Below are 16,935 nucleotides of genomic sequence, written 5' to 3' on the forward strand. Positions count from 1 at the left end.
ATCATCTTTTAGATGATTTGTTGGATCATCAGCCAATTCTTTCAGATGTAGTTGAAGAATCTGTGTCACCTCACTTAAAATCAATTCACACAGATTCAACAATTATGTCACTTTCTATATCTACATCTTTTCCTTCTTCAACGGATATCTCTCATCCGTTGACAAGTGGTTGTTCTTTAACGGATAAGCTTAACAGCAGTTATCCGTTAATACCATCAGTTTCCACTTCAACGGATACTCCCTATCCGTTGATGGTCTCTACACATATAACAGAAACAATTCCAACTGTAGAGGACGTGGTTACTGTACAATCACTTTTAGGTTTGAGGGAAGGGAGTGATATTTTGAGTGAGAGGCTGGGTTGCTCCCAGGCAAAAGGAGAGGTCGAGAGTCATCAGATGCATGCTATTTCTTCCAGCATGGCAAAAGTGAGTGAGGGAAGTGCCACCTTAGAAGGTGAGGGTGAGGGTGTGTGTGAGCCAGGGGGAGCCCCTGATGCAAGAAAATAGAGAAAATGAGAGAAAGGCAGGTACAGAAGCTATAAGGGTGGATCCAGCCATTGCTAGTGAGTCAATGATAGTGGATGATGCAGAAAAGGAAAGACAATTTCAGCAACATTATAAAGCTGTAATTGATAACATTTCCTTGGAAGCAGACACTTTTACTCACCCTGTTCCAGCCTATCAATTATTGGCTGCTCAGGGCAATGTGGAGGCAGAACAGACTTTAAACATTGTACACACTTCAGAATCTCTTCTTAGAGACAAAGCTGCTGTTAACAGGCTGCCTTCTCAAGCTGGTGAGCCATCTGAAGAATTTGGAGTAAATTTTAATGATGATGACTCTGATTCTTTGGATGAGAGCATGAACTTAGGGGGAGAAGCAGGCCCAAGATCTGTTCCAGATCTCCCTGATTGGGCATGGGCAAAGGCATCTACACCAGGAGAGTTTGGTGTCACTTTGGTCAGGCAAGTAATGACTATTCAGAAGGCCCTTCAGGAGAGTACAGATGCTGGTACCAAGGCAATTCTTTAAGCTCATCTGAAATCTCTCCATCTCTTGCAGTTGCAGCATTTCAAACAGAATCTAAGTGTGGATGAATTCAAACAGGACATTGCTGATCTGAAATCCTACTATGCTGAGAAGTTGGATTCAGTCATGCCTTATGGTACTATGCAAGATTTGTTGGGGAGACTGAGGAAAGCATCTGATGCTGACAAGAGGCTGGCCAGGTTGGAAGACAGAGTTCAGATCATTGAAGACTCTATGGTTACCATTCTTCAGAATCAACAAACTCAGACAAATCTACTAATGCAGCTGGCAAAAGCACAAGGCTTGACCCCTCCCTTGATGATAACAAAAGGGGGGAGAATAAAGGGGAAGGGGAAGGAGAGCCATCAACAACAGTTCAAATATCTCAAGTGCTAGTTCCTGCCATCACCACTTCTCCAACTATTCAAATCAAAGGAAAGCTTGATGGAATTGATCTAATCCAGATAGCAGCAGCTGAATTGCAAGTCAAAGAGCAAAGGAGGAAAATTGATGAAAAGATGCAACAAATTTTTGATTCTACAACTTCTAAATCACAATCTGTGAAGCATAGCACAAAGGTGAAACCAATTATTATGGAGCTCAAGCCAGTAAGGAGGAATAAGGTTGGAGAGACTTCTTCCAAGAATCTGAAACCTATGGTTCTCAAGCCTAACAACAGATCCAATAAGGACTCTACAAAGAATCCTCTAAGCCTTGCTCAGATGAAAGAAGTGGATTTTCCTCTTCCAAAGCCTGATGAAAACAAGGTTTTGGGTGGAAGTATCATAAAGCACAAAGAGACCATGGATGTGGCTGTAAGGAGGAACATGGCTATTATCTTCAGAGAGAGAAAGAGCATATATGTGATGCAAGGACATCCCAAATTCTCAATAGCCAAGAGGGAAGGAACCAGAAGGTTGAAGGAAGAAGCCAAAAAGCTAAAGGCTGACAAAATAGCACAAGCAAAGCTTGAAAAATAGCTAAAGCCAAGTCAAGCTGAAGAAAAGAAAAAATTGAAGATAAAAGTGAAGATGAAGGTATGGGGGACATGGTTGATAATGATATGGAAGAAAGAAGTAAGGAAAGAGAGGAATGGCAGAAAGGGAACAGAAAGAAGGCCAATGCAAAGAGAAAGATGGTAGATGAGACTGAAGAAACCCAATCAAAATCCAAACCACTACCTTCTATTCCTGAACCCATTGTGCCTGACCCCTTCATAAACATTCATGGTGAAACAATCATTCCTAAGGAGGAACCAATTGATTGGGACACCATCAAATTGCCCACCTTCTTAACCTCTTCTCCACCATCAAAGAAGCAGAAAAGAAGAATCAAATCAACACCCTCTAAAACCTCAATCAAATTCACTCAGAAGCCTAAGCCTAAGCCTCAAGCCTCTAAGGATGATTATGTTCACATTTGTGACATAAAAGAATTTTCAGACATTGAACTCTATCTGGATGAGCTGGAGGAAGTAAGGGGAATAACTGCCTACAGACAGCTACTAGAAAGACTAGTGTTCAAATACAAAGGAAGTGGGGAAAGAACTTGGCCTCTCTACAGGATTCTGAATGAAGGCTACTCTACCTTGGTTAGAGTCTACTCAGCCATACAAAGGGATTCTGGCTTTACCAGGACTGCCAAGACTGAGATTCTCAACAAGATTTCCAACATAAGGAAAACTTGGTGGGAGCCCAATGCCTTGCCTAGAACATTACTCATTCAAGAAAGAGGAATTACAGTTCACAAATCACCTCATTGGTTGATGGAGTTCAGAGACAACAAAGGAGTCAGAAGATTTTTCAGACTTGAAGATCAGCTCAAGATTGCCAGTAATGAAACTCTCAAGGATATGCAATCTAAGTTGGACATCAATGAAGAAGATGAAGATGAGTTCTACAGACAACTTTAACTTCAAATAGAGGAGAATGACAGGAGGCTAGGAAAAAAAACAAGGGATCAAAGGAAAAGAAATTAATCTGCTCAGGCTAAAGGAGCACCCTTGAAAACAATGTAATTCTTCAATTCCATCTCAGCATACACATTTTTGCAGCACTTTTGAATTTCTGCTTTATTACAGTTAATAAATTTGTCAAGTGTTTTGTTGTCATCAAGCTAAACCCAAATTTATGCCTACAGTTCTAGTAGACATAAATAGGGGGAGATTGTTAGGAATATGTGTATTAGTTTGATGATAAGTTAAACAAAACACTTAAGTAGAAATCTAGTGTTTATAGCCTCAACGGATAAGACCATCTTGGCTATCCGTTGAAGGAGTAGCTTTACTTAGCAATAAGTTTAGTATTGTAGCACATTTCATTCTCTGGATTCAAGTTGTAATTCTTAGATGTTGTAGGAAAGTATCAGTCATGTTGACTACTAGTGGATATGCAAATAGGAGGGCTAATTGTAAATATTTCATGCCTTGTAATTTTGTATAAGTGAAGAAGTATCAACTGATATTGAAGACCTTCAACGGATAAGAAACAAAGCTTCAACGGATGTCTATAAAGCTTCAACGGATAATATCCATCAACGGATAAGTGCCTCAACGGATAAAGACTTCAACTGATAATGCATCAACGGATAAAGCTTTAATGGATAAAGTCTCAACGGATAAGGCATCAACGGATGAAAGCTTCAACGGATGCTTAGTTCATTAGCAGTTGATGGTGACAATTCATAAGCTGACAGAGGCACATGGGTTGACAGAGACAAACTGGAATGTGGAAGCCTCTAGGAGGAATCAAGAAAATGCAGCATTTCCATTCTGGTGCAAACAAGGAAGTATTCAAAGATCAACAGCTAAACCTAAATTGCATTGGATAGAGAAATAAAGAAGAAACATGTGAAGAGCCTTTCTAATTGTATTTTACAGTTTTGTCTTCACTTGTAAACTTGGTGATATATAAACCAAGTAGCAGCTAGTAATTAGATGTGAATTTTCCAGAGCTGTTTAGAAAAATCCAGAGAGAAAATCATCTAGTTTGTACTAGGAAGCAGCTGTGATTTAATTATTTGAATCAAAGATTTTCTGAAATAACACATCTCTGGTGGAACAACAAATCCACCAGAAAAGTTTTTAAGTTCTTTGTGTTCTTTACATTTGTGTTTGAATATATATATGTCTGTATTAGCTTCAAGCCATTCACACACATTTGCTCACTAAAACACTTAGCCTTAGAAACTACTCAAAACTTGAAAAAGTTTTGAGATTTACATTCATCCCCGCTTCTGTAAATCTCATTGTTAGTCCACTGGGAATAACAACACTTCACTTTATAGGTAGTTGATAACCTCTGCGAATCAGTTTAAAAATATCGAATTAGTATTTGTAGTGCGAAACAATGATCAAAATTAATATATTAATATGAAATATTAAATTGATACTTGCAAAGAATAATTATGAAATTTCTGAGTATAATTCTAGTCTTGCATTGCTTTATTAGTTACAGGAATTTAATATATTAGTTTTATATCTGTAAAACGAATTGTGTAATAATCTTATTAACCAAATATTTGTTATTTTAGATAATTTAATATTAATTAATATTATTTGCTAATTATCTTATAATTAGCTTTTTCAATATAATTTATTTAATATTACTTAATTATTGATGAAAAATATTTTTAAAATTAAAAGTAAATAGAGGCTTGGATGAACACCACTAACTAATAGAAAACAAAATTCAGAGAGGATAGAAGTCAATTTGTATTACATCAGTGGTAAAATTTGGTACTTCGGTACTTTTTTGCTCCAATAAAATATGGTTTCACTTATTAATAAAGAGTATAGATGTAGTCTGGTGATCGGGGTTTAGTTTATTCGAAGTCTAATGTTATTAGAAAATCTATATTGATATTTGTATTGTAGAAAGATGGGTGAAGGTGCTGTGGTTCCCGAGTTGTTTCGAAAGAAGCAAAAAAGAAGTGAAGAGTGGGCTCTTGTGAAGAAGCAAGAAGTGGAAGCAACAAAGAAGAAGAATGCTAGGAATAGGAAGTTGATCTTCAACCATGCTAAGTTATATGCTAAGGAATACGATGAACAGGTATATATAATGTGGCTATTTTATTGTCCTTGTACTTTGTAATGCTTGTTTGATCATTGAATAACCCGATAAGTTGTTTGTTTTTCTTAGCAAAGAAAGTTGATACGCCTGAAGCGTGAGGCACGGCTCAAGGGTGGATTCTATGTTAGCCCAGAGGCCAAGCTCTTGTTTATTATCAGAATTCGTGGGTATGTTATGTAGATTACATTTACAAAATGTTAACAATGGGCTTAATTATCTGTTCTAACATTTTGCTTTTCCAGTATCAATGCCATAGATCCAAAGACTAAGAAGATCCTCCAACTTCTTCGACTGAGGCAGGTAGCATGATCGTTTCCTTGTTATTAAGTATAATTAAAGATAATACACTAGTTGCACTATTTCTCGCCAATTTATGACATTTATATCCCTTTGACTGTTATTTTGTCTATTATGTTTTAATTGTTTGGCATTTATAAGTTAAATTTAGATGTTGTATCAAGTTATATTGTATGTTCATGCAGAAGACTACTTGTCTTGTTATACTATCTACACATTATAATTTTGCTTCCATGTTTTTTTAAACTTGACGTATCCAAAATATCCTGGCTCATTTGCTCTACCTACCTAAAGGCTAAATGGCTACAGAAATATATGAAGTTTAAACATACTAATGATTTATATTTTGGAGTGGTGGTCAGGTACTTGTTAATTTTTTTATTGTGCAGCATTTGTAGATTTGTGCGTAAGTTTTGTAGTCCCATGTTTGTAGATTTGTGCGTAAGTTTTGTAGTCCCATGTTTATCAAACGTAAATCTGCTTCCTTTTTCACACAAAATACAACTTAAGAAAAAACCACGACCGAATCACAAGGTGTAACCGATAGTAAGTAGTATAGGGATTGTTAGGTTGATGGACTTGTAACTGGTTATATCTAATTAGGATTCTTATGTTTAATGTTTAGCTGACCATCCATCTCATTTTTTTTCTGTGGTAATTTGTTTGTCCGTTTTGGTCGTTCCATTTTTCTTTATTTTGTATTTTGCTTGACAGTATGTTCTATTTCCAGATATTTAATGGCATATTCTTGAAAGTAAACAAAGCCACACTTAACATGTTGCGCCGAGTGGAGCCATATGTGACTTATGGGTATGTAAAATTTCCATGTACATAAAGATATATATAGAAGTGCTCTACACTGCAAATCATTTATCAGTCATTTGTTAATTTTGTGCAGATACCCAAACCTGAAAAGTGTTAAGGAATTGATTTACAAAAGGGGCCATGGTAAACTTAAAGGTCAGAGGATTGCCTTGACAGACAATTCTATTATCGAGAAGGTTTGTTTGTTTTGTTACTAGAGTTGCTTTGTATTGTAGTACATTCTACATGAAGGGGATTCTTAGGAACTGAATTGTCTGTGCGGTTATCCAGGCTTTGGGCAAATTTGGCATCATCTGTATTGAGGATTTGATCCACGAAATTATGACAGTAGGGCCTCACTTTAAGGAAGCAAACAATTTCTTGTGGCCATTCCAGCTTAAGGCACCACTAGGTAGTCTGAAAAAGAAGAGGAACCACTACGTTGAAGGCGGTGATGCTGGAAATCGTGAGGATTTCGTCAATGAGCTTATCAGAAGGATGAGCTAGGTTCATTATTTTTGATATGGTTGCTCTGTTTTTTTGTTCTCTGACATTGTTACATGAGCTTGTTTTAAAGAGACTGAAATTACAGTGATGTTTTGCAGTTGGTAGGGAAATCATCTCAAGAGATTGGATATTGTTTATGGTATGCATGTTTTGTTGAATCACGGATCTATATGATTGCTTGTTTAGTTGTTTACTTGTTTTACATCTTAGTTTAGTTACTTGAATATGAAAAAAGTTATAACTTTACTAATCTAAAATCAAAATGAAAGATGTGATCCAAGATTAAACATTCAAATTCCATATTACGAAACACCATTGACAAATTTAAAGCATTAAATTCTAAATAATTTAAATAATATCAAAGAAGCGTGCATGCAAATTCAAATTTTTTTTTGAAGTCTTGCAACTTCAATTAATGGTAAATGATTTTCACAAGTTCACTCATTATTTACATTTTGGTTTGTGTCCTGCGAACCGCTACAATGCAAAGACTGGAAAAGCAGGCCGCCTAGTTTAAATATCAATCCCAAGATTAAATTACCTGCAAAATTATACTTTGTTCTCCGGAACTGCAAAATTCGGATCGGAGCAACAACTAAAGATTTGTTTGCTTGAAGAAGGAGAAGGGAGAGATGTTACAGAAACTTTGTGTTTAATTGATGAATGTGTAGAATGGTGGATTAGATGAAGCATATAGATGTTATTTGATCTGCCACGTCACTTTTCAAGTTAACATTTTAGGGAGCAATGCAGGAGTCATAAACCATTCTAAAAATTATTATTTTCACCGTCTTAACACGCTCTTAACATTTAAAATAGAGTTAAACCTCTTATTCAGTATAGTTATATAAATTATTTTTTTAAAAAAATCTTCTGAATAAAAATTAATTGTTTAAATTTTTATTCAAAAAAAGAAATATTTTAAAAAAAGTTACGTAATTATACCTGATAAGAGCTTGAAAATGAATACCGAAGGACGGAGGGAGTATTAGTTTAAATATTTGAATGAAACCGTTTTTGAATTGGTACCCAGATGAAAAAATTCGGTAACAAATTAGCTCATTTACTCAATTTTAATCGGCGTAAAATGCTCATTTGCTTGTTTATGCTCATCCAATAGGCCAGAACAACTACATTATACACATTCAACCATCTCATTTGCACGAGTCTGAAAATTGTACGTCCACATTCAACCATCTCATAAGGTCAATATGGAAATTTATCGTTGAAAATTCCATGGTTTTCTTTATGGTGATAGAGACAATCTTGAATGTGGTTAATGAACAAAGCCTTAATTGACCTTGCTTCTATCACAATTGTAGAAGGCTGACTAATTGTAAAACGTACACCCGGACACCCCCGCTGAGTGTGAATATAAGTATAGTTCGTAAATCAGATGTTCGATTTGTTTTAAGGCTTCAGCCTGTGTTTCTGGTTATGGAGTTGAGAAGTCTTGTTCGTCTAGTTTATGCAGTCGCGATATGTAGTCTATTCTAAGGCATGATGCCATTGCAGTTTCTAGATTTAGTTCCAAGTTTTTATGGAGCCTGTTATGTCCTTGTTCTGGACTCAGTTCTCTAGGTCTGGTTGTTTTTATTGTGGTGTGGTTGTTAGTCTGTTGTCCACTTCTTATTATAATTGGAGGGTTGAGTTTATTAATGATATGATCTTTCAAAAAAAATAGTCAATTAATAGTACCAAAAAATTAACTTTGATTTTATACCTAGTTTGCCATTTGGAGGCTTGGCTTGTTTCGGATACGAGATTGATTGAGTTTTAAGCGATCCTATAAACACCCAAACAATCTCGCATCTCACCCTATGCATAATAAATTAAACGCCGGCTCCAATATCCATCCAAGAAACTTAACTATATAAACAATACTAGTAGCTTTTTCGCCTCGGATATGACAATTCATACATGGATTTGAGAGAGATTAAGTTTATCATTATCATCACTAATCCCGATTAACGACATGGTAAATCTGTTAAATAAACAACTCCTATTACTCGGTAAAACAAACTCACATGTTTATAGATAGAAATGCCAAATTACATAATCTCTTGATCAATACAAAACAAACATACATACTGTAAGCAAGTTATCTAAAAAAAAAAACAAAACGTTCTGGCACACGATTGTCAGGGACCCTTATTCGATATATAGTGTACGAAGAATAAGGGAAACAAATGTGGAGAACATGGTAGGTAATCAAAAAGAGATGAAACCTTCCTTAACAAGAAGACCAAACATGAGAACAAAGAGACCCGTACCAATGCATTGTGTGGGAGACATGGCGGTTTGTGAATACGCAGAGAGTGTAATTGTTGCACCCAACAATCCAATGAATAATGACATTAAGTTTTGGTTCATCATTATTCTTCTTCTTCTTCTGGATCACTCAGCTTCTATGAATTGCACTTGTGTGCGTAAATGTAGACTCTTCTTTACAACTACAACACTATGATTAACAAGCAAATGGAGGTCAACTCTTCCAAGGGGTATAATTTTAGATGTAAGCCAAGTGGGAGATGTTGCTTTCTTTGGCTCCTTAATTAATTCTATGCATCTTAATCTTATAACTAAGAGCTGAATGAAATGATTCTTAAGCCATCAAACGTGCTGGTTACAGGCACAAAATAATATATTCAATATTTTCACACTCCATCTGTCCCTTTGACGTTTTGAACAAAAGAAAATATTTTTTCTTTTGTTGATAAGTGAAATGTTGGTTAATTCCTAGTTTCTCTTTCTGTTGCTACATTTTTTTTTGTTATTTTTTTTCAGTTATGTAATGGTGTAAGGTAGGTGAATAATTTTAAACGCAAATTAAATATTCTCTCCGTACCAAAATACAAGTCCCTCCATTTACGCGTACTTCAAGATGTACCAAAAGAAAAGATTGTTGCTGGTGTATTTTTCATTCACAAGTGCATGGCTTTTATAGGCAATGTAAGGAATAAGATATTAATTGCATGTATACAATTTCAAATGCTAGTTCATAACCCTACTATTACAAGTTCAAAATATTGACCATGTGTGACAATCACATTATAACACTCCCCTTTGATTGTCATTATGGATCATAAATTGCCTCATTAAAACCTTGTCAAAGAAAAATTCAGTGGGATAAAAATTTTGACGAAGAAAAAAAAAGAACAATCTCCCCTTGGAAAAACTAATCATTCTATGAAGTTTAGTTGTAACAAATCTTTAAGTCGTCGCATTCCAATACTATGTTGCAACTTCCCAAATGTTGAATTCGGTAATGATTTCGTGAATAAATCTGCAAGATTGTCGCATGATCGAATTTGTTGTATATCAATTTCACCATTCTTTTGAAGCTCATGAGTGTAGAAGAATTTTGGTGAAATGTGTTTCGTGCTGTCTCCTTTGATATATCCTTCCTTGAGTTGATCAATGCATGCAATGTTGTCCTCAAACATGATAGTAGGACTTCTTGTGATGTCCGGTAATCCACATGATTCTTAAATATTCTTGGTGATAGACCGCAACCAAACACATTCTCTACTGGCTTCATAAATTGCAATGAGTTCCGAGTGATTTGTTGAGGTTGTCACTGTAGTTTGTATCGTGAATTTCCAGGAAATGAATGCACCGCAATATGTAAATACATATCCAGTTTGTGATTTGCCAAAATGAGGATCTGACAAATATATAGCATCTGCATATCCGATCAGCTAAGATGTTGATTTTTCGGGAAGAATAACCCAAAAACATTTGTTTCGCGAAGATAATGAAATATATGCTTGATCTCATTCCAATGTCTGTCCATCAGAGCATAGCTAAATCTAGCCAATAAATTTACCGCAAATGCAATTTCTGGTCTTGTATTATTTGCAAGATACATAAGTGCACCAATTGCTCCAAGATATGGGATTTCAGGACCAAGAACCTCTTCTCGTTGTCGAAATGGATCTTTATCAGGTTCTAAAGATCTAACCACTATTGGAGTAGTCAACGGATGATATTTATCCATGTAAAATCTGTTCAAAATCTTTTTTGTATATGTAGATTGGTGGAGGGAAATTTTCGATGACAAGTGCTCAACTTGTATACCAAGGCAATATTTTGTCCTTCTAAGATCTTTCATTTCAAACTCTGTCTTTAGATATATGGTACCTTCATCAACATCTGTAGCTGAACCTACAAGGTTTAAATCATCCTCATATACAGCAATAATCACAAACCAGATTGTGATATTTTAATAAAAACACATGGAGAAATTTGATTACTAATATACCCATTCTTTTGTAAATAACGACTAAGTCTGTTATACCACATACGACCAGATTGTTTCAGTCCATGCAATGATCGTTGAAGTTTAATAGAGTATATATGACGAGATTTCTTGAACTCATCTATTTTTAACCCTTCTGGGATTTTCATAAAAAATTCACTATCAAGTGAACCATACAGGTATGCAATAACGACGTCCATAAGACGTGTTTCCAATTTTTCTTTAGTTGCCATACCTAATATAAAATGAAAAGTAATTCCATCCATCACTGGAGAGTATGTCTCTTGATAATCAATGTCAGACCTTTGAGAAAACCCTTGTGCTACAAGTCAGGCTTTATATCTCATAGTTTCATTCTTTTCATTTCGTTTTCTTATGAATACTCATTTATTACCAACAGGGTTCAGACCGTGGTGTTTGGACAACAGATCCAAATACTTCTCTTTTACGCAATGAATTTAATTTTGTTTGGATTGTATCTTTTCATTTTGGCTGGTCTTTTCTTCGACGACATTCATCCACACTTTATGGTTCAGGATCAGAATTTATGTCGACATCCAATGTTACGGAATACACAAATACATCATCGATTATGGCTTTACTTCGATCCCATCATTTCATATCATGCACATAATTTATTGAAATTTCATGATTGTTTAATCCTATATCTTCAAGGACTAAAATCTCTTCAGGAGATAATACCACTTTAGAGGTATTTGCTTCTTCTGGAGCATGTGCCACTTCAGGGGTAATTTTCTTTATTTTTCTTTTTCGTGGTGCAACATCTTTTGCACCGATCAGTCTACCACGCTTTAGGCGTGGCTTTGATTCTGTAACCAATTCTTTTGTATCTCATTTTTGAATTGATAAATCTATTCTAGTTGGAGTATTTACTGCATGTATATGAGATTTAGTTATATTTTTAGAATCATTAAATGCGCCAGGCATTTGGTTTGCGATATTTTGCATATGGATAATTCTTTTAACTTCAAGTTCGCATTGACCGGTACGTGGATCTAGAAAATATAATCCTGATGCATTCCATATTAGGTCAGGATTAACTTTATTTGAATGTTTATCTCCCCCTAAGGGAGGAAACATAGACTCGTCAAAATGACAATCTGCATATCTTGCGGTAAATAAATCTTCGGTTAGAGGTTCCAGATATTTAATTATAGATGTGGAATCAAAACCAACGTAGATACCTACTCTTCTTTGAGCTCCCATATTCAATTTTTGTGGTGGAGCAATCGGTACATATATAGCACTTCGAAAATTTTGAAGTGAGAAATATTAGGAACTTGACCAAGTACCAGTTGTAGCGGAGAATGTTGGTTGTAGGAAGTTGGTCTAATCCTAATAATATTAGCAGTATGAAGTATTATGTGACCCCAAATAGATGTAAGTAATTTTGCTTTCAAATACAACAATCTTGCAATAAGTTAGAGTCTTTTGATAAAGGACTCGGCTAACACATTTTGTGTATGTATATGAGGAACTAGGTGTTTAACTGAGATTCCTATAGACATGTAATAGTCGATAAAGGTTGTTGATGTGAATTCACCGGCATTATCTAGATGAATTGACTTAATGCAATGATCTTGGAATTGAGCTCGTAATTTGATTATTTGGACAAGAAATTTTCCAAAATCATCATTACGAGTTGAGAGAAGACAAACATGAGACCATCTAGTTGAGGCATCGAATAATACCACGAAGTACTAAATGGGCCAGATGATGGGTGTATAGGTCCACATATGTCACCTTAGATCCTTTCTAAAAAAGTTGGACTTTCAAGTCGAACTTTAGCAGGAGATGGTTGATTAATCAATTTTCCTAAAGAAAATGTTGAACATGGAAGTTCATTGTTGAAAAGAACTTTAAAATCTTTAAGAGGATGACCAGTAGAATTCTCTATAATACGACGCATCATAGAGACAGCAGGATGACCTAATCTTTCATGCCAAAGTGTAAAAGATTTTGGATCTATGATTTTGAAAGCAATGCCATTATGTGACTAAATAGTTCTAATTTTCATCATATATAATGCTGAGGAAAGTGAATAAAAATTTTCTAAGATTTTCTTGTTGCTAGGATTAGGGGAAGTAATAAGAAGATATTCTCTATCAGCCTCATAGGTAGTTTCGATGGGAAAATTGTTGAGTCAGATATCTTTAAAGCTAAGAAGATTTCTAGTAGACTTACTAGAATATAATGCATTGAGACTGTGTATGTGGGTACCATTAGGTAGGACGAAACTAACTTTTCCAAAACCTTCGATTATATTAGATACACTGGAAAATCGTTCCGACTTGAGCTACGATTTTGGTTATATGGGTAAAATATTTTCGGTTCTGTAGAATCATATGAGTTGTACCACAATCATCAATGCATATATCTTTCGAATCCATTATGTATATAATTTAAGAAACATAATTTATTTGATAAGAACATAACACACTATATAGTTCAAACAAAATAAAGCACACAATACACACTATTATAGTAATTGTATGAAACTAATCTTCAACCTCCCATATGGGAGTTTCGTTAGGTTCATCCGGACCATTACTACTTATTCCTCCAGTTGTGATTATCGGGAAATCATCTTTGTTTTTGTTGGCAAAATTTGTTTCTACCATTTTCTCTTTTGATTTTTGAGAAGATTGGTATATATTAACAAGATGATTTGGGGCATGACAATTACGTGTCTAGTGCCCATCCATGCCGCACCTATAGCAAACATTTTCAGTTTTTCCTCATCGTGGTGACTTTCTTTTACTCTGTGATTCAGATTTCCACTTCCGGTGACCAGAGTTGTTATATGGACGAAAATGCATGTGGCTCCGACCTCGTCCATGGTATCGACCTTAGCCCCATCCACCTCTATACCCTTTTCCACGTACATTCTGTTGGAATGACATGTTATTTACTTCATGTAATGGGGAAAATCCTGTTGGACGGGATTGATGATTCTTAATCACCAATTCATGATTCTGTTCAGCAATGAGAAAAGTTGATAGAAGATCCCCGGACTTAGTAAATTTGTGCTCCCTGTACATCTTTATTGAGTTGATATTGTTGGGATGAAAAGTTGATAGTGTTTTATCGATTTTTCATTTCTCCGTAACTTTCTCACCACACATAATAAGCCTAAAACTTATTTTGAACAAAGCAGAGTTATATGCTCGGACACTCTTAAAATCCTGAAATCTTAAATTAGCCCAATCATTTTCAGCTACAGGTAGCTAAACTAGTTTCTGGTGATCGAACCTATCCTTTAGATTTTTCCATAAAATAAAGGGATCCTCGACTTCTAAGTACTTAGATTTTAAATCTTCATGCATGTGGTGTCGGAGAAAAATTATAGAGGTAAAGTTTTCTTCAGCCGTGGATTTATTTTCTGCCTTTATTGTGTCGCTTAATTTTTTTGAACCTAAATGCAACTTTACATCTTGTACCCATGATAAATAATTATCTCCAGAAATATCCAAGGCAATGAACGATAAGCTTGTAATATTTGTCATACTAAATCTGAATTAACACGAAAATTATTAAATTTTAATTCATCAATGTAAATATTACATTAAGTCCTACTTAATTGGGTGTGTTAACAAGTATGCAATAATCAATGCATATATTATTATTATTATTATTATCATTGATATTATAAACAAATTTATATATAAAATGATAAATGGATTTTCACCCGCCATACAGATATCTACGTATGCAGGTTATCTCCTACCAATAATAAATTAAAGTGGACAATCCTGCATAAGTTAGTTAGTTATGCAATTTATAGATTAAGGTATCCACTATACTTCGGTATTACCCAAAATTAAATGGTACCGTAAAATAATTTTAATAGGCGGTGCACCGACCATATAAATTTAAATTATTAGTAGAGGGTGTAACCACGTCTACTTTGATCATATATATATTTAAATTATTTGTAGAGCGTGTAACCACGTCTACTCATATATATGTATATTTAAATTAAAATTATACCTTCTCAGTTTCGGCAGGGTTTCGTACTGATAACATGTTATAAAATATTAACTACATTATAACAATAGTTATATTAAATAAAAGGGGTTGAGAGGCGATAAAGAAGAATGTAAGTAAAGAAGAGATTGTTGCTGGTGTTTTATTATTCACCAGTGCATGGCTTTTATAGGTAATGCAAGGAACAAGATATTAATTGCATGTATATAATTTCAAATGATAGTTCATAGCCCTACTATTATAAGCTCACAATATTGACCATGTATGACAATCACATTATAACATGAAAAAAATTATGGAGCTATTTTTTTTATTCAAGTAAGTCAACTTTCACCGTTTGCTATAAAGTCAACTTTCAAAATAAATTAGGTTAAATTGGATCTTAAATGAACACTGTTAATAAGAGTGAGAAAAGAGGGACGTTGTGCGAGTTGCACTTTGGGTCAATCCTGATTTTAGGCCATACTAGTATGTTGTGACTCATGATGTCATGCTTACATTGGTCCGGGAAAAATGGTGATTCTTAAAGCCTATAAATAGTATCAACTATATTTAGGTCAATTATATTTAGGGGTTATTTGATTCACATTTTTTTGTACTTCAAAACTCATACACGATATTTGGCTCTGAAATTAATTCTCCAAATTCATAGATCAAATCCCTAATATATAAATTATTGATAAGCTAATGGGTAGGTGGGTATGAAACATAGGTACGAGAAATCAAATATATTTTTTATTTCTTATACAATTTTATGTAAATGTTTAAAACAAAAATTAAATCAATAAACTAAAATAACAAAAATGTAGATTTTTATTAATTTTTGGAATTAATAAAAATTAATAAATTAAATATATATAATTTAAATATATTCATTCTATCACCCAACCAAACACAAAGAATGATAACTCAACCATTCCTCATTCCACTCCCACACCACTTGGCGAACCAAACCAAACGTCCAAAATTTGACATTTCTACGTTTAATTCCTGAACCTAATGATAAATAAATTAAAAATATATTAATTAATAAATAAATGATGTCATGATTTCTATATTTTAAAAAAGAGAAAATTATGTCATCTAAGAAGCATTTTAAGTAGACCTGGCAACGTTCTATGTCGTGTACAAACGTTCTGTATACTTTCGTGTTTCCGTGTACCAAACCTTAAACCCGAACCCGATCCGGATTTGCATTCGTGTACCAATTTGGTGACACTAACCCGAAACTAATATATTCATATTTACACGCTTTAGTACACTAAAGTACACGGATTATATACAAAAAATATTAATTTTTAAAAAATGCAATAGATAATTAAATGGTGAAGTACTCACTCACATAGTTAATGAATAATAAAATATATTTTAGTATTTACAATTATATATATGTTATTTAGAATAGATAAAATTCATATTTGGTATTTAGTATATATATATATGTATATTATATATTTTTAAAAATTTAATTATTTATTTATTCCGTGTACTTTCGTTCCGTGTCGTGTACCTATATTGGAAACACAAATCCGACACTAATTATATTATGTTTTTTCATGTTCGTGTATTTTCGTGTTCGTGTACCAAATTTTCGAACCTAAACACTAATTATTCGTGTCATTTCGTACCGTGTTCACATATCGTATACCAGTATTGTCGATCTAATTTTAAGGCCATTAGATTTAAATCTGAGGGAGTAATTTGGCAGAAAGTATCCGGAAGAATAGATTGTGCGACCTCTTTTAACTGGTGATTGCATAATTACCATTGGACCCCACTAAATTGATATTTTTTGACCGAAATATTTAATCAATAATCTAGAGGGGTTTATTTTAGGTATTTATCAAAAATAAAATTTTTATAAAATTATTTACAATTTTATCAATTCCTGAAAAGATTTGTAAAAATATTATTCTATTCTAAAAATATTTACAAATATACGATTTTGTATGATAT

The 16,935-nt window shown here is 34.1% G+C and overlaps 2 protein-coding genes across 2 annotated transcripts; one reads left to right on the forward strand and one right to left on the reverse strand.

Moving 5' to 3' along the window:
- The first annotated feature begins 419 nt into the window (after positions 1 to 419).
- Positions 420 to 6,884, forward strand: LOC141716809 (large ribosomal subunit protein uL30y-like). The gene is made up of 7 exons (XM_074518989.1): positions 420 to 441; positions 4,921 to 5,081; positions 5,172 to 5,269; positions 5,345 to 5,402; positions 6,130 to 6,209; positions 6,298 to 6,400; positions 6,495 to 6,884. The coding sequence occupies exons 1-7, from the start codon at positions 420 to 422 to the stop codon at positions 6,708 to 6,710; spliced, it is 738 nt and encodes a 245-aa protein (XP_074375090.1). The 3' UTR covers positions 6,711 to 6,884.
- Positions 6,885 to 8,723: 1,839 nt separating this feature from the next.
- LOC141718735 (retrovirus-related Pol polyprotein from transposon TNT 1-94) lies at positions 8,724 to 11,204 on the reverse strand. The gene is made up of 3 exons (XM_074521119.1): positions 11,018 to 11,204; positions 10,540 to 10,877; positions 8,724 to 9,107 (listed from the first exon to the last, which is right to left on the reverse strand). Exons 1-3 carry the CDS (start codon positions 11,202 to 11,204, stop codon positions 8,922 to 8,924), a joined length of 711 nt encoding a protein of 236 aa, XP_074377220.1. The 3' UTR covers positions 8,724 to 8,921.
- Between the last annotated feature and the right edge of the window lie 5,731 nt (positions 11,205 to 16,935).

Source organism: Apium graveolens, chromosome 4, assembly GCF_009905375.1.
Source record: "Apium graveolens cultivar Ventura chromosome 4, ASM990537v1, whole genome shotgun sequence".
NCBI lineage: Eukaryota > Viridiplantae > Streptophyta > Magnoliopsida > Apiales > Apiaceae > Apium > Apium graveolens.